Below are 25,502 nucleotides of genomic sequence, written 5' to 3' on the forward strand. Positions count from 1 at the left end.
AAATAACATAAGGAGACCAAATTGCAAACCTGAGTGACAGGTCTGACTCTTCCAGCAGAAGTGCCCTGAACTATCAAAAAAAGAGTCCTGCTTAGCTGGACAAGGGCATCCAGCTATATGGCCTAATGTGGTGGTTTGAATATGCTTGGCCCAGGGGTGGCACTATTTGGAGGTGTGGCCTTGCTGGAGTAGGTGTGGCCGTGGAGGAAATGTATCACTGTGGGAGTGGGCTTTGAGACCCGCCTAGCTGCCTGAGTATGCCTGTTTTCTCCTGTCTGCCTTTGGAACAAGATGTAGAAGAAGCTCCTCCAGCACCATGCCTGCCATGCATCCGCCTTGATAATGGACTGAACCTCTGAATCTAAGCCAGCCCTAATTAAATGTTGTCTCTTACAACCTTGCCTTGGTCATGGTGTCTTCACAGCAATGAAACTCAACTACGACACCTAGTATCCTTGAAAATTAAAGGTTACCCAACTAACTACCTTGTCTCAGAATCCCAGACAAGTTCTTGAGCACTTTCTCATTGTCAGAACTACCTAAATAAGGATTCTAACCCAATTGCCAGCTCTATTCCTTTGTGTAAAAGCGTCATTCGTCACCCCAGATCTGAATCGTGACGCTAACAGCCCAGCTGCTGCTGCTTTCTTTCTCTTTCTATTGTGCTGAGTTACCCAGTTTGAAAACTGGTGTTGTTGCCTAGGTTCTGAACTGGGAGTTGGTAAGCTCGATGTGGTTAAGGTTCTATCTACTCTAGGCTTCAGTTCCCGCCAGCACAGACCATGTATGTCTGTTAAAAAAATGCAGCCTTCTCGGATTGGAACATTCTAGTACAAAGACAACGAGCCCCATTTCCTCACAGAGAGGGACTGGCCCTTGCAGTTTCAGGACCAGGATTCTTTTTGGGGGAGAATGCACCCTAGCTCTATGAAGATGGCCTTCAGGTTACTCGCTTCCAGAAAGAGCGGGAAGGAGTGAGGAAAGAGACAATATGTTTAGCCGTGCAGTGGTGGCACATGCCTTTAATCTCAGCACTTGGGAGGCAGAGGCAGGCAGATTTCTGAGTTCGAGGCCAGCCTGGTTTACAGAGTGAGTTCCAGGACAGCCAGGGCTATACAGAGAAACCCTGTCTCAAAAAAAACCAAAAAACAAAAAAAACCAAAAAACAAAAAAATAAAAAAATAAAAAAAAGAAAAGAAAGAAAAAGAGAGAAAGAAAAAGAAAGGCAAGATGCTATCTCTCCTGGGGCAGCTTGCTGACAGACCTGTGCTCCAAGTCGCTGCCAGGACTAAACAGATGCCACTCAAACCCCCAAGGCCTACTAATTGGCTACGTGAGAGCCAATCAGAAACAGAGTTCTGACTCGAGAGCCAAGATTAACAAGGTTGTTGGATTACAGGCAACCACTCAGAAGCCAAAGCTCTGAACTCTGATGGGGGAGTTGGAGAGGGTTGGGCCAGAGCTGTCTGTAGTGTGTGTTGATTGGACGGTGGCGGGGAGGAGCCAAAGGAAGGCGGGGCTCACAGCTGAGCTGCATTGAGTCCAGCCCCACCTCCTTCACCGCAACCGCTTGCCGCGGGAGCGGAGAGAGCAATCGGCCTCGGGACGTCCGGTTGCGGTGTGTGAGAGGAGGTGGAGGAGGCTTGAAGGGAGACAAGCGTCTCTCTGAGGGGACATCCCTGAGAGGGGGCGGCGGACTTCTGCCACCCTTGCGCTCCTCAAACTCGCTGCGTGCTGACGGGGCAGGTCACTGTCCAGCCCCAGCCCTGCTGAGATCTCAGTGCGCAATTTTGAGGGTCCCACCCTCCGCGGGCCTGCATGCTTTTTGGGGAGGAAGCCATCGTAAAGCTCCCCTGGACCCGAGACAAGGCCGGGGACCGGCTGTGGGCCACCTCCCTCCCATCACTGGAAGTGAGTCTTGCTTCCAATAGCCCTTGGAAGGCGACAGTGTGGAGTTCCTGCAGCCTGTGAACTGTGAGTGAAGGCAACCACTGACTCACGAAATCAGTGCAGGGAATATCGCTGCCTGCTTCCCAACTTTGGAAGCGCACAGCGGAGGGGTCGCTGAAGACAGACGTGGAAGAAGTGCTAAAGCAGAAGACACGACACTTTGTAACACTTTAGGAAAAGGTGAGAGGAAAGACTAGTTTCTGTATTATTATTATTATTATTATTTTCTTGTGTACTTTGCAAAAGTACATAGTGTAAGGTCCACTCCTTCTCCATTCCCCTCTTGTGAAGCGAAAAATTATGGAGTCTGGCGCAAACCTCCTGGTTAGAAGCCCTTACTGTTTGAGGGTTTTTTCCGGATCTAAATATTGTTGACAAGAAGTGTACTAACATCTATATAGGATTTGGATTCGCTCTCCATTCTCTCCACACACGGGGCACATTTGATTAAAATGGACGTCTTTGGTTTTTGGTTGTTTTGTTTTTTTTAAGTTTTTTTTTTCTTTATGTGTATTTACTTTCAGTAGCAAGTTTCAATGTGTGCCTTTTCTTTCAGGTTGTGGAGTTCTTCCTATACACAGCAAAAAAAAAAAAAAAAAAAGCAAATATAAGGTCAAAACTCTTCGTTGATCTCTTTTAGAGGCCGTGTGGCTAAAGTTACAGAGGTCGGTTGCCCAGCTGGTGCTGGAACAACTTTTCACAGTTCAGCAACTGTTGGGACCAGGTTGTCTTATGACCAGACCTGCCAACAGTACTTTGCCCTGCTTTAGCAAACAGGATTCTGCAAAGAGATACTTAACAAGTCCCCTTTAAGGACATGGGAATGTTTTCTGGACATTGGCCTTTGCCAATCTTCACATTTAGGAGCTTTTTCTTTTTTAGATGAAGTCTCTCACAGTAGCCAGGGCTAGCTTGGAACTCATAGATCGTCTGGACTGGCCTTCAACTTGCAGCAATCTTACTGCCCTGTCTCTGGATTGGTGGGATAACCAATGTGAGCCACCACACCCAGCTCCCTATCAAGTTCAGTGTTGTTTTAATGCCCTTAAGTTCTTTCAGAGCTAAGAGGATTTCATCTCGGAGTTAAGGCTTCAGTTCACATTACATTCTGAGCACCAGCCTTATTTTATATATATTCAGAAGGAATGTTTAAAATTCCTTGTAAAGTCTTAAGGGCAAAAGCAGTGTAACAAGATGTATTAGTTTTCAGAAGTTTCGGGTGCAAAGAAAGATTCTTTTGAAGCCCTGTTTGGTCTTTGTGATAATATGTTCAGTGTCAACACCTGAAGGGCTTAACTTGCTTCTGAAAGCAAATGCTGTGGTCAGATGGTAACCATGAGAAGTGTTTGTCAGGAATACAACAGCTTGGTTGGGCACATGATTCACTTTGTAGAGTCCTTGCCTAGCATGCATGAAGTCCTGAATTTGATCCCCAGCACCAAATAAGCCAAGCATGGCGGTACATGGGAGGTAGAGGCAGGAGGATCAGAAATTCGAGGCTATCTAATAATGCTTTTAAGTCCAGCCCATGCTACTGAAAAAAACAAAAACAAACATAAAAGAAAACAACTTGGAATTCCAGGCATGTGCCATTAAGCCTGGCATTACCATGGTTACTGTCAATCCAAACTTCAGTTCCCATACACATCTCTTGATGTCTTTGGACCAACATTTCTCTGTAAAGTTGACAGACAAGAGAAAACATTGGGTTGGATAATAACAAAATGCTTCTCTGGCCTGTGTTTGTCCATAGAACTGTGTCCACAAGTTGGGAGGGAAATGTAAAAATAATTTATGACCCAGGATTTTTATTCATCTATCAACATATCTACTTCTGTTTTGCTTGTTTTATTTGAGGCAAGTTCTCTCTATATTGCCTGGCCAACTCAGAACTTGCTAGGTAGACCAAGCTGGCCTGGAATTTGAAATAGTCTTCCAGCCTCTGCCTTCCAAGTGCTGGGATTATAATGGTGTAGGCTGTTATCCCCTGACAGAACATCAACTTCTTTTTTTTTAAAGATTATTTTAATTTTTAAATGTATCTCTGTGAGTATGATGTACATGTAACTGCAGATGCCTGCGGAGTATAGCCGTCCAGCTGCCATGGATGAACTGGGTTACCTAAAACGGGGGCTGGAAATGAAAAAGGAACAGGGTACGAGAGAAGGATGAAGCCAAGACAAACTTTCTGATCAAGGTTCAAAGTTTAATTTTCAGCACTGTGTTTATACAGGGAGAACCCACAGACCCCATCCTTTGTTTCACCTGGGTTCTGTTGCAAAGCAAGCTCAGCGGGCAGTCTGCAGGTGCAGCAAGGCGGAAGACTCCACCTGGGTCCTTAAGGTCCAAATGTGGTAAACACTTAAGGTCTAGTTAGCCTGTTCAAGGCTGGGGGAAGGGCACAGCAGAGTCCAGAAAAGGCTGTCAGAGTCCCCTGGAACTGGAGTTACAGGGGATGTAAGCCACACAATGTGAAAGCTGGGGACCAAATTCAGGCCTTCTGCAAGAGCAGCAAGTGCTCTTAACTGCAGATCAACCTCTCCAGCTCCAGGTCATCTGCTTCTTCATCTCATTCACTAATTGTTGTTTTTCGAGACAGGGTTTCTCTGTATTTCATTCATTAATTGATTGTTTAAACTTTATAAATAAAAATCAAGAAGCATTGACTCAATATAGAAAAATAGTGCTCTGTCTGAGAATAATCATTCAAATAACTGTCATAGTAATACATCTGGCTCTTGTTTTTCCCCTAGACATAATGTCAAGTGGAGATGGCCAGCAGTCGCAGGCTTTTACCAAGCCCACTTTTACTGACGCACAAGCCTCTGCGCTGGTAGAATCTGTTTTTGGGTTCAAAGTTTCTAAGATCCAGCCACTCCCGAGCTATGACGACCAAAACTTTCGTGTTCACATTTTAAGAAGCAAAGAGACTACAGATGAGCCAGTTGAATATGTCCTCAAAATAAGCAATACAGAGTCTAGTCGAACTCCAGACCTGATTGAAATGCAGAACCATGTCATCATGTTTCTGAGAGCAGCTGGATTTCCAACAGCCTCCGTGTGCAGAACTAAAGGGGACAACACAATCTCACTCGTATCCATTGGTAAGAGATTTCCTATCCATTCATATTCCTGCATTTTTGGCTACAGGTAGAAGCTCAGTGTCTAAAACAAGTTCATAACTCCAAGTGGAGATATAGTTTGGAAATGGTTTGAGTTGAGATCTACTGTAAATTTTATGTTTATGAATTTCCCTGATAAATAGTAACTAAGGGATCCATGAACACCAGGAGGATATGTTCTATTCTTATTTAACACAAAAAGATTATGTGTGTTGCTAGGAATTGAACCCAGGCCCTTGCACATGCTAGGCAAGCACTTGGCAAAGTCACTTCCCCAGCCTCAAGAATGTATTTTTATTTATTAGACTGGCTGCTGTGTTGTAGTAGAAATAGAAAGAACGTGAAACTATCAACCAAGTATTTAAAACATGGGTTTGTCATTACTATGTATGTGACCTCAGGCACAGCACCTGAATGCAAGGCTGCAAATTCTCATTGTTTTTTCAAGAGTGATTGACAGGATGTATCATTCCTTCAATCTAGATAGTGGATCTGAAGTCAAAAGCTACTTGGTAAGAATGCTCACTTACCTCCCAGGAAGACCAATAGCTGAGGTTGCCATCAGCCACCAGCAATTATATGAAATAGGAAGGCTGGCTGCCCAATTGGATAAAGCCCTGGAGGTAAGATTTGGGGTCTTGTTTTGTTTGTAAGTGATTTTTGTTTGTTTCTTATCTTTTTGTTTTTGTTTTTGTTTTGAGACAGAGTCTCACTAGGTATAGCCCTGGCTGGCCTAGAACTCACTATGTATACCAGACTAATGTTGCTATCTTTCTGCCTCTGCCTTGAAAGTGCCGGGATTAAAGGCATGCATCACCACACCTGGCAGCAACGAAATTCTCAAGAGCAGTATGCTTTGTTTATTCACTGTCTTTTAAACAGAGTCTCATACACTGTGGGGTGGCTTCAAACTCACTGTGTAGCCAAAGATTACTTTGAACTTCTGGTCCTCCTGCCTCTACCTCCTGAGTACTGAAATTATAGGCATGTGCTACCTCGTCTAGTTTACACGGTACAGGGGATTGGGCTTCGTACATGCTAGATAAGCATGCTACCAACTGTGCTGCCTCCCCAAAGCATTTATTCATCTTTTATCCTTGATGTCCAGCACTGTACAGTGAACACATTGGAAGACTTTAAATTTTAAAAAAGTAATGCCAAGCTGATTCTAAAGTTAGGACTGCATGGGTCAGAAAGAAAAGGAGGAAGGGCATTCCAGGCAAAGGGAAGAGCACATAAAGTATGATGAATGGCCATATTCTAGAACCTCCAGATAATTCATTGTGGCTGCAATACATAAGAACTATAAATGGGGCAGACAGGAGTTAAAACTGAAAATTTAAGGTGGAGTCAGATTATAAGATACACATTCTGTGACAGTAAAGAGTTTGTTTGCCCCTAACAGTTGGGAGACTGATACAGGAGTCTCATCAGTGTGTGCCAGCCTAGACCACATTGTAAGACCCACGTCCTCAAATGTAAGGAGTCTGAACTGTATCTTCCAGGCAGCAGGGGTCCTTGAGGGAAGCTTTTCTTAATATGTAAAACCTACTAACTACAGCAGTCTGAGGTACAGGAAGGTGTGGAACATCTAGGAAGCTAATTCAGTAGTCAGATAATCAATAATTAGTAAAAATGAATTAAGGGCTTGCTTAAACTCCCAGCTCTTGGGAGACAGAAGCAAGAAGATCACCATAGATTCAAAGTCAGTCCGGTCTACATAAGGAGTTCTGGGTCCTGACTATATAGCTAGGCTCTGTCTCATAAACAAACAAACACATTTTAAAGTTTCAAGAGGTTAGAAGACAATGCAACTATATTTGGTGATCGTTTTAGTATTAAGTTGGTAACCAGGGAAGGATTGAGCAAAGTGCAGTTCTAACCTAGGCTTATTGTGGTACAGTCTCATTCAGAAGCAGGAAACACTTAAGAATTAAGTGAGAGGTGAGTGAGATAAGGTTAATTCTTTCAATCTCAAATATATTTGGAGTCTGCTAGAAAGCAGTGAAAAGAAAACAGGATGCAGATTTATTTGGCAGTCATTACGCCTGAAATGTTTCTTATGGGAAGAATTTTTAGGTTCTTGTTTTTATTTGTTTGTTATGCAAGCTGACATTGTTTACCAGGCATGGTGGTACTGTACTCCCAGCACTTAAGAGGCTAAGGCAGGAGGATTGATGGAAATTCAAGCCCAGCTTTAGCTATGTTCTACCACCCTAACTCAAAAAGCAAAGGAACCAAGAGTCTTTGCCATTTAGTTAACATACTTAGTCCGCTTTCCTTTTTTCCCCATTGGGGTATATGTGACCATGTCCAGCTCCTGTATGTTTCTTGTACTTGATATTCACTGAACTTCCTTTCAGTACATGCAGTTAGGTTGATTGGAAGCCACTTGACTCTTTTGGGTCTTGCTTTTAACCTTTTATTAAATGGGGCCAGGACTAGGTTTACTTTAAGAATTATGTAATGCAAAACCCTTCTGAGTTCTCTGCCCAGTAGCCTATAAACTGATGTTTCCCAGGGTGGTCAGTAGCCACAGACACTGTTCCCAGCCTTGCGCATGTGCCCAGTTGAATCCCTTTCAGCCTTTCAGAGGGTCCTTTCCTCAGACTTCACCCTTGGGCATATACTCACGGGCGTATACCGTGGGCATCACATTCTCAAGGAGGACTTGGTGTTCTCTCTGCAGCTCTGATCTTTGGGAGTCTGTTCTACAAACTGTAGCCACCTTCGTCTTCCTGGACTCTCAGCTCTATCTCTTCAGCTCAGTGAACTCACCGGGCTCTTCCTGAGTCTTCCCTCTGCACTGAATCCTCTGTCAAGGTAGTGAGTGGAGACAAACTCATCTTACTTGTCTGTCTTCATTACTTAATGTCAGTGACTTAAATAGTCTTCAGTATTTTAACTTTTATAACTGGACAAACCAAGTCAGTTGTACCTCTTGGCCAAAATATCAGGGCCATGTAACCATCTAAACACTATTAATTTACCCTGTTCTCCCAAGTAGTAATAACTTATTTTTTTTCTGGTTAAATAAAATCCTTTAGTTACTCATTATTTAAGAAAAACTAATAAAAATACAAAAGTTACAAATAATCCCATCCTCTGGAAATGATGTCCAATAAATGTTTATAAACTTTTTCTACTGTACTCTGTTCACCTAATCAAAAAATTATATTATATATAGCTGTGGATGGTGAACATGTTAAACATTTCAGTCAGAACATTTTCTAATTCATTTGTGGATATTCATTAAAAAGTGCATTTATTATTCTGCAAAGTTATTTTATTTATTGCAAACAGAAAGACATGAATTTGGATTCCAATATTCACATAAAAGAATGGCCGAGTATCTCCCAGCTCTGGAGAGGCAGAGGCAGGAGGCTCCTGGGGCTCTCTGGCCCGCCAGTCTAGCCAAATTGGCAAGCTCCCGGGTCAGTGAGTGACCTCATCTCAAAATAAAACTGAGGGTCTGGCAAATGGCTAAGCAGTAAAGACTCTTGCCACCAAGCTTGAGACCCACATGGAGGAAGAACTGACTCCCACAAGTTCTCCTCTGACCACCACACTCCTGCACACATACATACACACACATAAATTTTTTATGTTTGTATGTGTGTGTACAACATAGACATCTATACACATGTGTGTTCACACATACAAATGTAAATAAATAAAAAGTAAAATAAAATGAAGAGAAACCGAGGAAGATCCCAGTGTTGACCTCTAGCCTCCAGGTATACACATGCACACATGCACACAGACAGTATCTATTTAGAATATCAATATATTTCTAATTTGAGTAATTATTCTATTTTTATTTGTTTATGACAGGGTCTTTCTGGAAAAGATTTATTTATGTGTATGAGTGTTTTGCCTGCATCTATGAAAGTGTGCTGCATGTACCAGGTGCCCAAGGAGGCCAGAAGAGGGTGCTAGATCCCCTGGAAGTAGAGTTAGGGATGATTGTGAATAGATGTGGATGCTAGGAATCCCAGTCTTCTACAAGAGCATCAAGTGCTCTTAACCACCGAGGTGTCTCTCCAGCCCCTGAGACAGGGTCTTGCTCTATAGCTCTGACTGACCTGGAGCTCTCTATGAAGAGTAGGTTGTCCTTAAACTTATGGCAGTCCTCCTGCCTCTGTCTCCTGAGTGCTGAGACTACATGTATGTGCCATCACACCTGGTATAAGTGTACTTTTAGGAGTTTTTTTTTCCATATGTTAACTTTATTCAGGAAAACCTTTGTAGTGATTACAGTCCTCTGTATTGTATCTAGATTGTCTCTATAATATCCTCAAAATATTTTCTAAATATGCTTTTTAAATAAGTGCCTCTTACATTTTTCTCCTTTAAAACCATTTTAAAAAATAAATGTATTGTGATATATTTAAAGTATATAACATTATAAGATACATATGCATATACAGTAAAATAGCTGCTATGGTGGAGCACGCTGTTCCCTCTTTCTGTGACATTCAGTTAACCCTTGTTACTTCCCCTGTACCCATTTGCCAAAAATGCTGATGGAGGACTTTTAGAGGTCTTAGTATTCATGCTGTTAGATTATTCAACTTGTTAGTTTTAAATATTTACTACTTTGCTACCCTCATTTCTCTTCAGAGACTGTAAATAATTTGCCTTTTGTTAAATATTTGCTACAGTGTAACCTTTGGGCTACACACACCCCTTTCTTTTAATCTAGCTATTATGACTAATTACAATGAACATAATAGTACAGGTATTTTTACGGGGGCCATATTTTCCTTTCCCTTAGGTATGTTCCCCTAAAAGGCTGAACTTAAGGGTCACATAGTAGCTCTGGTTATAATTTATTTCCGTGCTGTGTTCTATAGTGGCTGTATACTCTTGTCAATGGTATACACAGGTCCTCTTTCTCCATGCCCTCCCGACACTAGTTTACTCATGTTTCTGACAGCACCCATCTTCACAGGTGCGCAGTGATATCTCATGGTGCTTCCAGTTTGAATTTCTCTGGTGGATGATGATAGTGACCGTGCCTTTGTGAACCCACTGGATATTTTTGTGTTATCTTTGGAAAAGACTCAGTTTCAGTCTTTTGTTCATTTTTAAACTGAGCTATATTGTTTTTCTTGCTATTGGGTTTACTAGTTCTTTATAAATTTGCATACCAGCACTTTCTCCACATCATCTTCCCAAACTATCAATTGAGATTTAAATTGTTGAGTTTATGTATGAATGTGTTCATGCATGAACATGTTGTGTGGGTGTGCACTGACGTGGTCGCATGTGCATGTCAAGGCCAGAGGTTGACACCAGTGTCTTCCGTGATTGCTCTCCATTTTTTTTTTATTATTTAAAATGTTCATGCACCATCTATCTATCTATCTATCTATCTATCTATCTATCTATCTATCTATCTATCTATCTATCTATTTATCTATGTGTCCATGTGTTTATGTGTGTGTCCATGCATGCCACAGTGCATGTGTGGAAATCTGAGGCAAGGACAACTTACAGGAGTCAGTTCTCTCCTTCTGCTATACTGGTTCTGGGCGTTACACTCAAGTCATCAGGCTTGGCAAAAGTCTTTTCCTGGTAAGCCATCTCACTAGCCCTCTATGATATCCTTTGAGACAGATCTCTCAATAGCCTGAAACTTTCCAATTGTCTCCATTGGCTGGCCAGTAAACCCCAGAGCATCCTCCTATGTCCAGCCCTGTGCCTGTTATCACCTCACTGAGCCATTTCTCTAGACCCAGTATTGTTGTTTTCTGTCCAGAAGCTTTCAGTTTGATATAATTTTATCTGTTTATTTTTGCATTTGGTGTGACGGGCAAGGAATCACTGACAATGCAATTGTCGAGGGGTTTTATGATTTCTGGTCATGGCATTTGAGTCTTTTGGGGGTTGATTTTTGTGTTTGGTGTAAGAAACATGTCCAATATCATTGTTTTTTTTATGTTGAAATCCAGTTTCCCCAGAACTATATTAAAGAACTTTATGGTGTCCTCATTGACCACTATTTGGTACTGTGTTTTTTTGTTCTGTTTTTGTTTTGTTTTTTTTTAGATTTATTTTACTTATATAAGTACACTGCAGCTGTCTTCAGACACACCAGAAGAGAGCATTAGATTCCATTTCAGATGGTTGTGAGCTACCCTGTGGGATGTTCAATTCCATGTTGGGAATTGAACTCAGGACCTCTGGACGAGCAGTCAGAGCTCTTAACCGCTGAGCCATCTCTCCAGCCCTGGTACTGTGTTTTTAAGGATTCTTTATGGATTCTCCGGTCTGTTTTTATACTAGCAAAGGTTATTTTTTGCTTCTGTTTGTGCTCTGGGCTGTAGTGTCTATGGTACTTGAAAGTGCTGTTTCAGTTGTGCCCTGTGCGAGAGGCTGTGAGCAAACTGCTGAGGATATAGTTGACCACTGAAAATTCCAGCAGCTTCCAGACAGAGGCCCTGACATCACAGGGACCAGAACTAAGACATTCTTAAGCGATTGGACCAAATATCACTGGAATTTGGTTGAAGCTTGATTGACAGATGGGCTGGAGGTCAGTCTCAGGAGTTTCAAGTACCTGGAAAAAGAAGACACAGGCAACTATGACTGTGGTCTGAGCTCTGTGTTAGAGGGGGCAAAGTGCTTAGGAATGGGAGCTCTGCTGAGAGAGAATGAGGACAGTGGCTGGGAGATAGGCTGACAGGAGTTAACAAAGAGCACTGATTAAACTGCCAGCAATTCCCATTATTTCCAAGGAGCCAAAAGGAAATAAAGGCCAGAAAAATCAGGATGATAAGGTACAAAATTCCTATTCAAACACACTCTTTGACTGAGGACATAACTCAGAGAGAGAGTGCTTACCTCACATGTGGATGGCCCTGGGTTCAATCCCCTGCACCACAGAACAAACACACTCAAAGCCAAGCATTGATGGAGCACCAACATAGTCGAGGGCTGTATGTCCTCTTAGTCCACGAATGATGAATGTCTTCATGCTCCTGCCAGAGAAACCAAGCTCTGAGGTGTTCATGGCCTGTTTGTAAGTAGAGGAGGGAGCTGGAGCTCTGTGTGACTCAGTCCAGTGTTCTTTCCACTGGTGCCCTGGGAGCTGAGATGCCATTCTGTGGGTATGGGGGACAGCATTGCCAGCACTGTATCTACTAACCCTAAATTTTACCTAAGTAGACTGTAACTGGAAACCCAACAAGAGTGTTATATTTAAGCAGAGGGTTTTTTGTTTTTGGTTTTTTTTTTTTTTTTTGGTTTTTTGTTTTGTTTTGTTTTGTTTTTGAGACAAGGTCACACTCTGACTGTCCTTGAACTTTCTATGTAGACCAGGCTGTCCTTGAACACACAAAAATCCTCCTGCCTCTGCCTTCCAAGTACTGGCATTAAAAGTATGCACCTGGCTTTATTATATTTTTTTTTTTAAGATTTATTTATTATATGTAAGTACACTGTAGCTGTCTTCAGATACACCAGAAGAGGGCGTCAGATCTCATTACGGGTGGTTGTGAGCCACCATGTGGTTGCTGGGATTTGAACTCTGGACCTTCGGAAGAGCAGTCAGTGCTCTTAACCCACTGAGCCATCTCACCAGCCCAATTATATTTACTTAAAAAAAAAAACCTGGTGAGATGGCTCAGTGTTTACTAAGTTCTTTTCTTATTTATTTTTTTTTTTAAAGCTTTATCTATTTCATGTATGTGAGTACATTGTCACTGTCTTCAGACACACCAGAAGAGGGCATCAGATTCACATTACAGATGATTGTAAGCCACCATGTGGTTGCTGGGAATTGAACTCAGGACCTCTGGAAGAGCAGTCAGTGCTCTTAACCACTGAGCCATCTCTCCAGCCCTGTTTACTAAGTTCGTAAGCCTTAAGGGGAATATACCGTTCTTCTAGGGGACCCAAGTTCAGTTTCCAGTACCTATATGGGTGGTCCACAACTGCTTGCAGCCTCTGTGGGCACCTGCCTTCACATTTTCACACGTACACATCCATGTAAGACGTGTGCACACGCATGCGCATGCACACGTACAGACCATCAAAATTAATAAAAGTAGAGGCTGGAAAGAGTTCAGGAATGAAGAAATACTTCACACTTGATGTAGAAGCATGAAGACTTGAGTTGTCTTCCCCAGAACTCACATAAAAATACCAGGCACAGTGGCAGGCTTAGAATCCTGGGCCTGTGAAGGAAGAAGCAGGAGGATTTGGGGAACTTTGGCTTAGCCTAATTGGCTCACTCCAGACCAATGACAGACTTTGTCTTAAAAAACAAAGTGGATGGGTCCTGAGGAATGACATATGAAGTTGACCAGTGGCCTCTACATACAAGTACATACATACATGCATATCCATAAACACATACACTCACATAAATATGCCACCTTATACCCTCCAACCCCCATACATGTCAAATAAAAATAAAACTCACATGCATATGTGTATGTGCGTATATATATATATATATATATATATATATATGATTTTTTAAAACTTTGAGTAGCACTGAACAGCATGAAATAAGAAAGTTCCCTCTACTTTGATCTCTGAATCACAGTCCACCCCCAGAGCCATGGCTCAGGTGGGTCAGTGCTTACTCTGTTTTGACAATCTGCAGTGGCATTTAACACACTAGAAGGGGAGGAGACTGAAAATAGTGTCTTGTGAGGTGTGCTGTGCTCAAAGCAACTTCAAGGCTTGGGGGATTCCCAGAGAAGAAACACCATTACACATGTCCCTAGAGGGTCACAGTTGGACCCGTGGCATAGATACCAGTGCAGAGTCAGATTTTACCTCAGTGAGAGGAAGAGCCATGTTAGGGGGATAAAACTTCCTATGAATACCTTTCCTTAGAGAAGGCTGTGAGAGATTGGAGAGGAGGTTGAAAATGTATAAGGCATGCTTAGTAAGTCTGTGCAGAGGCTTTTTCGCTGAGTGGAAATTAGTCTAATATCACTGTGGAAAAGGGCATCCTGGGAGAAAGAAATGGCTCATGACAAGGCATTGAGGCTTCTTGGACTTCAGGGAGGCCAGAGTGGGACCAAATGAGAAGAGACAAGGGGCCAGCCTCAGACTAGACGCACTGGTGAAGAATTCTCTCTCTCTCTCTCTCTCTCTCTCTCTCTCTCTCTCTCTCTCTCTCTCTCTCTCTCTCTCTCTCTCTGTGTGTGTGTGTGTGTGTGTGTGTGTGTGTGTATGTGTGCATATGTGTTATGGCGTATGTCACAGTGCAAATATGGAAGTGTAGAGGTCAAGTGATAATTCTCTCCTACCTTGTGGGATCCACAGATCAAAACTCAAGTCATTGAATTTCTCAGCAAACACCTTGACCCACTTAGCCATCTTGCTGACCCTGTTTTCTGTTTTTGAAACAGACTCTCTCTCTCACTGTAGACCAAGCTGGCTTGGAAATCTCTTCACTCTACCAAGGCTGGCCTTGAACTCGCAATGATCCTTTTGTCTTAGCCTCCTGAATGCTGGGATTACAGGTATGAGTCACCGCACTCTTGAGAGTAGCCTCTAATTCCTTTAGTCAGCACTAGTTAACACTCCCAGTCTATGAGCCTGACACAGTGGCACATGCTTCTAATTCTAGCACATTTGGGAGATGAGGGCAGGAGGATCAGGTGTTCAAAGTCATGGAAAGTTCCCTGTCTCAAAAAACTTAAAACAAGGAATAAAATTGTCTTCACACCAATAAAGATCAAGAGTAGGAGAGCTGTTCCCAAAACTATAATGTCTTACTCAAATAAAAAGGGGCTTACTATTTTATGGATTTTTTTATAAAGAGAAATATTGGTCTTCCAAGGGCTGAGTATTGAGACATGTCCCATGGTGTCTAGCTTGTTTTGTGGAAGGGGAGATGTGACAAAAGACAGGGACTGTAGAGATATAAGGTCCCTCCAACAGTCAAGAGGCTATTTCTTGCATATATTTACATATATATGTATATGTAAACTTGTATATTTACATATATATATGTAAAATTGTGTTTTAAGTAGGCCCAGACTTGCAATCTAGCCAAGGATGACTTTGAACTTCTGATCTACCCATATCCACCTCTCAAATGCTGGGATTATAGGCATATGCTGTCATGGCAGGGATCAAGCATAGGGCATTGTCCATGCTAAGAAAGCACTGCCTAAGCTACGTTCTATCCTGTTTTTTTGCTTTTCATTTAGGAATTCCATCACCCAAAGTTAAATCTTCTTCATCGGGAGAACTTTATCTGGAATCTGAAGAATGTTCCTCTTCTAGAGAAATACATGGGTGCCCTGAGCCAAAGTCCAAACCGGGAGATTGTTGAACGGGTCATTCAGCTGTTCAAGGAAGAAGTAATGACCAAATTAAGTCATTTTCGAGAATGTGAGTATTTTCCCAATCAAAGGATGTACTTTTCTTTAAATTGGCAGATTTCATAGTGTCAGGAAAACATGGAGGAACAGCTTAGATTTCTGACATTATAAGGTGTTCTCCTCTGTCCCTATCACTTTTACAAGTCTTTACTATCCTTACGTTTGCTGTATTTGAAGTTAACTTTTGTCGTTGTTAGATCTGTGTAGTCCAGGCTGGTCTTGAATTGACAGAAACCTCCTGCATCAATCTCCTTATGTTCAGCTTGACCAAATAATGCCAGCTTCCAAAAGAGGTTGTATAGTTCATACTATTATCACCAACATGTAGACGTTCTCCCTGCATTACCATCTGGACTTTGTGATGCTTACATTTTACTTTTCTTTATTATTGAACTTTTTATTGCTTCTTTGTGAATTTCTCATCATGTACCACAATACCACTCATCTCCCCAGTCTTTGTACCTGCCCTCTGCCCTTGCAACCTCCCCATCCAAAAGAAAAAAAAAAAAATCCCATTGTGAAAGCTTTAGTGAGTCACAGTGTATCCCACAGCATATCTTTTTGTCCACACTTCTTTGATTGCAAGTGTTCATTGCAATGAGTCACTGGTCTTTTTCCTTCTGCTGCACCATTCAGAATTCTACTGAATTCTCACTGGGACTCCTTGAGGATATCTTCTTGTTGCCCTGTGACATGGAGAAACTGTTTCTTTGGAATTATAGGCTCAGCCCCTTCACATGCTCCATAGTTCATCAATTGGTAGATAGTGGGGTGGATCAAGTCAAAGTCCTAGATATGGACCTTCGTGGTAGCTGAGCTGGTCAGCCTGCCAACCCTTCCATACCCACACCACCAGGGCAAGCTCTCCAGTACTGCCTAAACTAGCTCACCCAATGCCACAGCAGACAAGGGGCAGAGCAGGCTCTCTTATTCTTACACCCTTGGGGCTGGATCACCCACAACCCACCCCTGCAACCAGGGCCAGCTCTACTGTGCTGCTCAGGTAAGGTGCAGGGCCTGCTGTCCTGAGTGCGGCAGCTGGTGAGGGGCAGGGCTAACTCCCTTTCTCATGACCACAGGGCCAGCTCTCCCACCTGCTTCAGGTGGGAAGCATCTCTTTCTTGCTTATGCCACCACATGGCAGACAAATGACAGGGCCAGCCACCTTTCCCACACTCACTCCCTTGGGCTAGCTTACCTGACACCCCCTCCCCTGGGTCAGCTCCAGTGTGATGCTTAGACAGGGTGCAAGGTCTGTTCTCCCAAGTACTGCAGCCAGTGAGGGGCAGGGCCAGCTCTCCTACTCTCAAAGGACCACCTTTCTCACTCTCATGACCTCAGGGCCAACTCACCTACAACTACTCAGAGAGGTTCAGGGCATGCTGGTGGTGGCTGCTCTCCAGAGTACTGTTGATGATGAGGGACCACCTTCAGGACCAGCTCTCCCATGATGCCCAGGTGAGGGGTGGGGCCATCTCTGCACAGCCCTCAGACACCAACATGGCCCTAGGCAGCAGAGTTGCCTGTCTGGTCTTTGGTAATAGGATACCACTGCTGCAGGGTCATGGACTCAGACATGGCTCTTGGAGGTAGCACAGGCCAGGGCCTCACCATTGCCTTAGGTGGATGCTTATATTTTTCCCAATCTTATTTTTATTTAATAGTTTCTCATTGTAATTTTAAAATATATTTCTCTATTTCCATATATAATATATATATGTGTGTATATGTATATGTATATATATGCATATGTATATATCTCAGAGGCTAGAGGCAGCCTCTCTGATCATAATTGGACTAGATATTGACCTATAAATACAGCAGAACATCATTAGAGATTTTTTTGTTGTTGGTCAGTCATGTTTCTACCCCTGGTCCTTGGGCTGTCCTGATTCTGGTTCCTGGTCATCCAGGCAATGTCAGGCATGGGCTCCTTCTCATGGTATGGGCCTCAAATTATACCAGTAATTTCCTGGCCACTCCCACAAGCTCTGTGACTCCATTGACCCAGCCCATCTTGCAGGCAGGACACATTGTAGGTTGAAATGGTTGGTATCCTAATCCCACCACTGAAAGGTGTGTGTGTGTGTCACACTCTCTTGTGAAGTGTCTATTCAAGTCTTTGCCTGATTTTCTCCTCTTTGACTGATTGATGAGAATTCTAAACATACTCCAGATGAGTTCCTTGTATAATAGTTGTACATATGCAAATGTTTCTCCCACTCTGTGGCCAATTTTAATGGATTCAAATATTTTAGTCTTGGTGGATAAGGATAGGAGTTCTTCTCCAGTATATAGTCAGAAACATATTTTATCATCTTATAATTTACTTTTTTTTTTTTGCTTTTTACATTATGCCTGTAATCTATTGGGGTTTATATACAATATGAGTTTGTCTTATAGCCAGTCATTTTCCTCACCATCGTGAATTGCACATGCCTTTTCCTCTTCTCTGTTTTACAATATTACCTCTGTTATTAATTAAGCATGATCTGGATTATTTTACTATTCTGATTTTGTGGTCCATCTCCACACCCATACAGCAATATATCAATTTAGTTATGTCTTTGCTCCCTTCATCTCTCCAAATAATCCACCTTTCATAACTCTCTTCCTTATGATCTCTTCTTTCTCCTGGGCTTCCTCCTAGATTCATGCCCTACAACAAATACACACCAACACATTAAATCTAGAGTCCACATATGAGAGAAAACATGCAATATTTTTCTTTCTGCATCTGGTTTATTTCACATTAACATAATGATCTTCAATAAATCCATTTCCTAACAAATATCATGATTACTTTTTTATGAACAAATAAAATTTCATTATGAATGTGTACCACATTTTCTTTATTTGTTTATCTGTTAAGAGACATCTAGGGTGGTCCCATTTTCTAACTATTGTGAATAGTTCAGTAGTAAACATGGATATGCAGGTGCCTTTGTGTGCTGGTCTTGAAGCTTCTGTGCTGGTCTTGAAGCTTCTATTTTGAAGTAACAATCATTTATTTTCACATGTCAATAACCAAAAAAGGTCACATGGCCATACCATTCCTTTAAAAAATAAATAGTATAAACAAGCATATTTCTAATTAGAACTTGTGAGTGACCTAAAGATTACCACATAATCTTAATTTCTTCAGTTTTAGTTTTTGAATAAAATAGAATAGATCTTCTCACCTTCTTGTTCTTTTATGTAAGAGTTTTAACTGTTGAGTGTGGAAGCAGAGGCAGGCAGATCTCTAAGTTCGAGGCCAGCCTGGTCTACAGAGCGAGTTCCAGGACAGCCAGGGCTACACAGAGAAACCTTGTCTGAAAACAACAACAGCAAAACAAAAACAAAAACAAAAAGCAAAACAACAACAACAACAACAACAAAAACCACCACCAACAACAAAAAAGGCCTGACTGTCTTGGAACTTGCCCTGTAGACCAGGCTGGACTAGAACTCACAGAAATCTGCCTGCCTCTGCCTCCTGAGTGGTTAGATTAAAGGCATTCACCACCACCATCACCCAGATGTGCTCTTTTTTTGTTTTGTTCTTTCAAGACAGGGTTTCTCTGTGCAGCCCTGGCTGCCCTGGAACTCTCTCTGTAGACCAGGCTGACCTCAAACTCAGAAATCCGCCTGCCTCTGCCTCCCAAGTGCTGGGATTAAAGGCATGCACCACCACGGTTCAGCAGGTCATATGTTTAAAAAAGTTTATTGGTACTTTGGATTTCAATTGGGTTGTAGATAAATTTGAAGAAAATGATTATTATATATATTTATATTTATAAAACTAGTCTAATTTATGAACAAAGCCAACATCTTCAGTTACATATACCCATTAGAGATCTTTATTTCTACAATGTGGATAGACAAAAGATGTTGAGTGTAGCCCTGGCTGTCCTGGAACTCACTTTGTAGACCAGGCTGGACTTGAACTCAGAAATCTGCCTGCCTCTGCCTCCCAAGTGCTGGGATTAAAGGCGTGTACCACTACTGCCCGGCTTAAATTGTATTATTTATTTTGGGATGCACACGCTATAACACATAGGTGGAGGTCAAGGGACAACCTGAAAGGGTTTGTTCTTTTCTTCTTTGTGGGTCCCTAGATTGAACTTATCTTATGAGGGATGGCACCAAGCAACTTTAACCATTGAGCCATCTCACTGGCTATATATATATATATATATATATATATATATATATATATATATATTTTTTCTTTTTTGACAGTGCTGTAGATCAATTACAGCCCTTTGCACATGCTGGGCAAGTACTCTACCACTCAACTATATCTCAAACCTATGCTACTATATTCTTTTTTAAAAAAACTATGTTTGATTTTAAAAAAAACCAATAGTTTATGTTTCATTTTTTTGTTTGCTTCTGATATTTCAAAATAATGCTTTATTGTATCCATGAGAGGGATTCTGCAGGTATCAGGCAGGGGAACAAACCACAAGGAGTTAAGAATGAAAACTCAGTTCAGGCTGACTTTGTCTAACCGGTCAAACCTTCTAGAGAGTCTGAGGTCAGGCAGTTCATTGTTAGCATATTTAAACACGGTATAGTTTTTTGGGGTAAGGAGTTTCCTGATAAAATGCTATTCCCCACCCTCTGTACACATGGAAACATAATTACATCAAAACTCTGAGTACATGTCATTTCTTCCAAGAAGATGAGTTCTAGAGATAGGCTACCTGTACTAGCTTAAGGGACTAAGGAAGTGTCCTGCCTGGTCTTGGTCATACAGATAGAGTAGAGGGCATCTGGGCTATTAGCCACTTCTGATCCTGGCTGTGGGAGTCCAGGGGACCCTGGCTGTAAGGGTCGTTTAGATTACTAGCTTTTCCAGTCTGGTTGTAATACCTTGATATGGCCTGGTCCAACAGATAACGCAGATCACCAGGCAATTAAACACTTCCAGTTCCCAGCTTTCTGAATGAAACAACAGCTTTTACATTTTTTTTCATTGGAAAGACAATCCTACATGCTTATTCTGGTTTCTCTGAAGACCCGTGGGCACACAGACCTTCATGCTGTGCTCCCAAAACATCCAAACTTTTAGATAAAAATTTTTATTTTTTATTTATGTGTGTGAGTGTATATGCCACATGCAAGTACACATGGAGGCCATAAGATGGTATCGGATCTCCTGTAGCTGGACTACACACCATTTGTGGGTACTGCAAACCAAACTCAGGTCCTGTGGAAAAGCAGGAAGTGCTTTTAACCCATTGATCTATCTCAAGCTCCCAACATTAAACACATCATTTAAATAATTTATCCCAAGATACTTACATGTGTACAACAATATCATCTGAAATGTTCTATAAAGGAAGAATTTTTCTCCTCAGCTTCAGTCTTTCCATATAGACCAGCCTGGTCTCAAACCCATATTTCTCTTGCTCTAGCCTAAACTCTGGGGTTACAAGTATGTAAAACCAGGGCAGGTGAGACAGCCCTTTTATTTGTTTTATCTCAGTAAGTATCCTTGCATTTCTACCCCAGAAAACTCTTTTGGTGTTGAATTATTATTTTTTATTTATTGTGCATGTGCACACATGTACTTGCGTGTGTTTTTGGACACGCATGTGCTGGGGTATGTTGAGTGGAGGCCACAGGACAACTCTTGAGCCTTGTTTGTCCTTCCACTTATGAGTTCTGGAGGCAGAACTCAGGACATCTGGCTTGTACAGCAAGTACTTTTACCCACTGGACCTTCTTGCTAACCACCAGTGTTTAACTATTGACTGTGATAGCCAGGCATGGTGGCACATGCCTTTAATCCTCAGCACAGGCAGAGGCTAGCTTGGTCTACCTAATGAACTCCAGGACAGCCAGGACCATAAAAGAGACCATGTCTCAAAAACCAAAACAAAATTAAACAAACAAACAAACCAAAACCTGTTAACTGTGGTGACTGCTTTACTTTGTTGTTGTGATTGTTGTCAACATCTTTTATAAGGTTAGGGAAGCTTCCCTGTATCCCTGTATTCACTAAGAAGTCACATAAAAGTGCATGCTGCTTTCTCCTTAAGTCTACATATATGTCAACTTATATTGGTTGCATCTAACCTTAAATCAACATTGCATTCTTAATTTAAATCCAGTGTGGTCATTGTATTGTTTTCTTTTCTCTCTTTTTTTATTATGTATCATCTTTTTCAGTTTACTATTGTTTTATTATGGCTTCCATCTACATTCTAAATACCATTTCCTTAATTTTCCCTTTATAATACCCTTGTATGGGCTTAGACTTGTAAGATCATTTAGGAAGTTCTTCTATTTTCTCAGTGATTGTGAGTTGTAAGATTAGAGTGGGGCTGGCAAGATGGCTCAGCTCTTAGGACATTTGCTGCTCTGCTACTGAACCTGAGTTCAGTTCTTAGCACCTGTGTTAGGTAGCTCACAACCCCTTGTTACTTGAGCTCCAAGGAGATCCATGGTCCTCTTCTGACCTCTGCATTCATCTACACATGTGTGGCATTCACACACTCAGATAGAAATTCACAAAATAAATTTATATTTTAGAAGTATGACAATACTTTCTTTTTATACTGTTTGAGGGAATTTTCCACTAAGTTAATTTAGTACTGTATTTTTCTTTAGGGAGTGTTTTAAAATTAGCAAACCAAGCATGATGGCACCCAGCTGTAATCCCAGCACTTGGGGATAAGAACAGAAGGATCAGGAATTTGGGCTTATCTTCAGCTACATAGTAAGTTCAAGACCAGCTTAGCTACATGAGTCCCTGTCTCAAACAAAAAGCCTCAGAAATTATTAAAATCAGCAGTTTAATTTCTTTAATATATATAGGACTATTTAGATTTTTGCCATATTTAGTGAGTTGTATTTTATAGAAATTTATCTAATTCATCTAAAATTTTGTACTTATAACTGTAAGTTTTTAACTATCTGTTAAAAGTTGTTTTTATCATTTATTATTACTTATTCTTTGAGATATTATTTTTTTATTTTGTATGTATGAGTGTTTTATTTACATGTATGTCTGTGGACCACATTCTTGTTTCTGGTCGAAGAGACCAGAAGAAAGTAGTGGAGCCTCTAGAACTGGAGTTATAACAAATTGTGAGCCACCTTGTGGGTGCTGGGACTGAAGCTGGGGTCTTTTTCTTATACCTTTATTGGGATATGAGTCACAGGAGACATAATCTATCCATTTGTACAATTCTATTTTCTTACATATCTACAGGGCTGTGCAGATGTTGCATTTCCAGCTGTAGAACATTTCATTTCCACAGTAAGAAACCTTGTACCCTGTAGCAGTCAATTCTTTTGCCTTTAAACTAGAGACTGTGGAGGTCAGTTTTGGCTTGGCTTTTTTTCTGCTCAAGCGGGGGGGGGGGGGGTCTTAAATTATTCCTACTGCCTTGTTTCTTATTGTTTCCATTTGTTTTATGCACTACCACTATTGGAGCCTCAGCTCACCAGCTACTGTCAGAGTGCTTTTTGTGGAAATACAGCTATCTAAATCTATATGAGAAACTGTGCACACAAGTCCCTGTGTCTTTCCCAGGGAAAATGGGTTTATTTTCAGAAAATAGAATTTGTTCTTTTATCTCTGCTTGTTCATCAAATTATTTAGATGGCTGCTGTGCTTTAAAAAGAAAGATAGAATGAATTAGCATTTTAAATAGCTTCTTACATGATCTTTCTGATTTCAGGTATTAATCATGGTGATCTTAATGACCACAACATTTTAGTAGACCTCAGCAAGTCAGCCTCTGGAGATGCTGTGTATCAAGTCTCTGGGATTTTAGACTTCGGTGACATGAGCTATGGCTACTATGTGTTTGAAGCGGCAATCACCATCATGTACATGATGATTGAAAGCACAAACCCTATACAAGTAGGAGGTCACATCCTCGCAGGGTTTGAAAGTGTGATCCCCCTGACCGCTGTAGAGAGGGATGCTTTGTTTTTACTTGTATGCAGTCGTTTTAGCCAGTCTCTTGTCATGGCTGCATACTCCTGCCAGCTGTACCCAGAGAACAAAGAGTACCTCATGATTACAGCAAAAACTGGATGGAAGCATTTACAGCAGATGTTTGACATGGGCCAGAAAGCTGTAGAAGACATCTGGTTTGAAACTGCCAAGTCCTATGAATCTGGGATCTCCATGTGACAGATGCAGTAAAAAGTTAAACCGCTCAAAACTCCTCGGCGGGTGCACACTCGCTTGTCACTACCCACTCCCAATGCTCTGGATTCCCGAGTGAAAGACACACATGCACAGCCTTATTTTTAATATGCCCTAAGCAGGTCAATGGCTGGGCCACTCTCTAACTCCACTTGGTTAACACACACTCCCCTCCAATATTCCTGAATTATCACTTACTTCTTTGCTGCCCTGGACCTTGCTGGGCAGCCCTCCTGGGTCGCTTCCCCCCCTGCACCTACATGTCAGCAGTCTTTCCCTTCTGCATATTTTCTGGTGTGGTCAGCCTCCTATGCCCTCCTTATGGCAGAACGCTCCCTTCTTCCTCTCTCTGTCCCTTCCCAGGAATCCTGAAAGTCCCGCCTCTGTCTCTCTGCCCAGCCCTTGGTCGCTGGTAACAGGCTTCCTTTAGTCCTAAGTGTGGGACACTGCAAACAGGTATTTTTGGTAACATAATTAGCATGAGAACTCAAGCTGCTACATGCCACCTTAGAAAAGCTTGTGTTAATCAAAATTGAGTTAGGCCTAGATCAAATTTATGAAGAATTTTTGTCAAAAACTGAAACCATTCTAAATATGAATTGGTGAAGGAAGATCTAATTTTTACAGCAATCCTGGGACTGTTTTTTACACTTAAAGTACTACATGATGAACCTTTGCCTAGCATGCCCGGGCTCAACCTCAGCACTATAGAAACAAGGAAATTCACACAAGTGTCACCCAAGTAAGCATGTCTCTGTGCAGGTCCTGCTTGCCTTTTACAAGAAACACATATGATGATACATGGTTTGTCATCAGTCTCTGAAGATCTAGTCTAGTCCTTAAACCAATGACTTTTAAACTTTGAAAATAATACATTTGTATAGCTATTTTTTTTTTTTGTTTTTGTTTTTGAGGCAGGGTTTCTTGGCTGCCCTGGAACTCTCAGATTTACAGAGATCCAATTGCCTCTGCCTCTCAAATGCTGGGATTAAAGGTGCCTACCACCGCATACATATTCACATATTTTAAATAATCTACATGTTGTAAATACCTAGCCTATATATCTCTAACTCTATGAAAATCTTCCTTGGTCTCACCTATCTACAAATGAGGTCTTTCTTTTTCTTTTCTTTTTTTTTTTGGCATTTCACTGGCTTACCTGCGTATTGTTCTACAGTCATCTATCTTGTAAGTTGCCATGGCATAGACCATGAGAAACTTAAATACCTAGCTTATACATCGCTAACTCTGTGAATGCTTTCTTAATCTCATCTCTAGAAGTGAGGCATTCTTTTTTGTGGCGTTTCACTCTTACCTGCTTATGGTTGTACAGTTATCTATCCTGTAAATTGCCATGGCACAGTCATGAAAAACTTATGTCTGGGTGTCTCTTGCCCCTGTGATAATGTCCTTCCCACAGAAAAGTCTTTGGACACATTTCCAAAATGAGTGCCTGCAAGAGGAAAGATAGGGTGAAGCCCTCAGGGCAAACACAGGTCAGAGTCCTGAGAAAAGCTTGTTTGAGAGAGCAGCTGCAGCTGGAATTCCAGAGACAAGTGTGTGGAAGCAAATGCAGCCATACAGGCCAGGCCATTGTCCAGGACCAGCAGGTCCCTCAGCAGTTAGGGGCTCGCCGAGCTGCTCAGCCTGGTCTAAAACATCCATACACCATTCTGCCTGGCCCCAGATGTTCTTCGCTCTCTGTAACTAATGATTGCCTTTTTGTAGGAATCTGTAAAAGTGTAGCTCATTGCATATTTGGCCTAAGTTTTATCTCAGTATTTCCTTTATTGGCTTCTTTTCAAGTCTCTCTAGTCTAAGTGGCTATTTACTTACTCCTGTAGGGTGGGATTTTTCTTTTTTCTTTTTGGTTTTGAGATTGGATTCCACTGTGTTGTCCATATGTGAATCAAGCCTTCA

The 25,502-nt window shown here is 41.7% G+C and overlaps 1 protein-coding gene and 1 long non-coding RNA gene across 4 annotated transcripts; one reads left to right on the plus strand and one right to left on the minus strand.

Moving 5' to 3' along the window:
- The first annotated feature begins 1,552 nt into the window (after positions 1–1,552).
- Hykk (hydroxylysine kinase) lies at positions 1,553–23,599 on the plus strand. Of its 3 annotated transcripts, XM_031345983.1 has the most exons (6): positions 1,553–2,130; positions 4,704–5,054; positions 5,556–5,695; positions 15,254–15,437; positions 22,635–22,743; positions 23,107–23,217. In XM_031345983.1, the coding sequence occupies exons 2-5, from the start codon at positions 4,709–4,711 to the stop codon at positions 22,703–22,705; spliced, it is 741 nt and encodes a 246-aa protein (XP_031201843.1). In that variant the 5' UTR covers positions 1,553–2,130; positions 4,704–4,708; the 3' UTR covers positions 22,706–22,743; positions 23,107–23,217. The 3 variants fall into 3 exon arrangements, with proteins under 3 accessions (XP_031201843.1, XP_031201841.1, XP_031201842.1); XM_031345981.1 differs by lacking the exon at positions 22,635–22,743 and having other exon boundaries at positions 23,107–23,599; XM_031345982.1 differs by lacking the exon at positions 22,635–22,743 and having other exon boundaries at positions 1,553–1,974; positions 23,107–23,599.
- On the minus strand, positions 20,481–25,030 carry LOC116073837. The gene is made up of 2 exons (XR_004111932.1): positions 24,898–25,030; positions 20,481–20,624 (listed from the first exon to the last, which is right to left on the minus strand). It is a non-coding gene; the product is annotated as an uncharacterized LOC116073837 (long non-coding RNA).
- Positions 25,031–25,502: the final 472 nt, after the last annotated feature.

The sequence above is a fragment of the Mastomys coucha genome, unplaced genomic scaffold (genome assembly GCF_008632895.1).
Source record: "Mastomys coucha isolate ucsf_1 unplaced genomic scaffold, UCSF_Mcou_1 pScaffold23, whole genome shotgun sequence".
NCBI lineage: Eukaryota > Metazoa > Chordata > Mammalia > Rodentia > Muridae > Mastomys > Mastomys coucha.

What these genes read in the sequence shown, in the direction of transcription:
- Hykk (XM_031345981.1), top strand. Translation starts at nt 4,709, where the DNA reads ATGTCAAGTGGAGATGGCCAGCAGTCGCAGGCTTTTACCAAGCCCACT. An exon ending in AATCTCACTCGTATCCATTG is followed by an intron (nt 5,055 to 5,555) that starts GTAAGAGATTTC and finishes CCTTCAATCTAG; the next exon opens with ATAGTGGATCTGAAGTCAAA. An exon ending in AATTGGATAAAGCCCTGGAG is followed by an intron (nt 5,696 to 15,253) that starts GTAAGATTTGGG and finishes CTTTTCATTTAG; the next exon opens with GAATTCCATCACCCAAAGTT.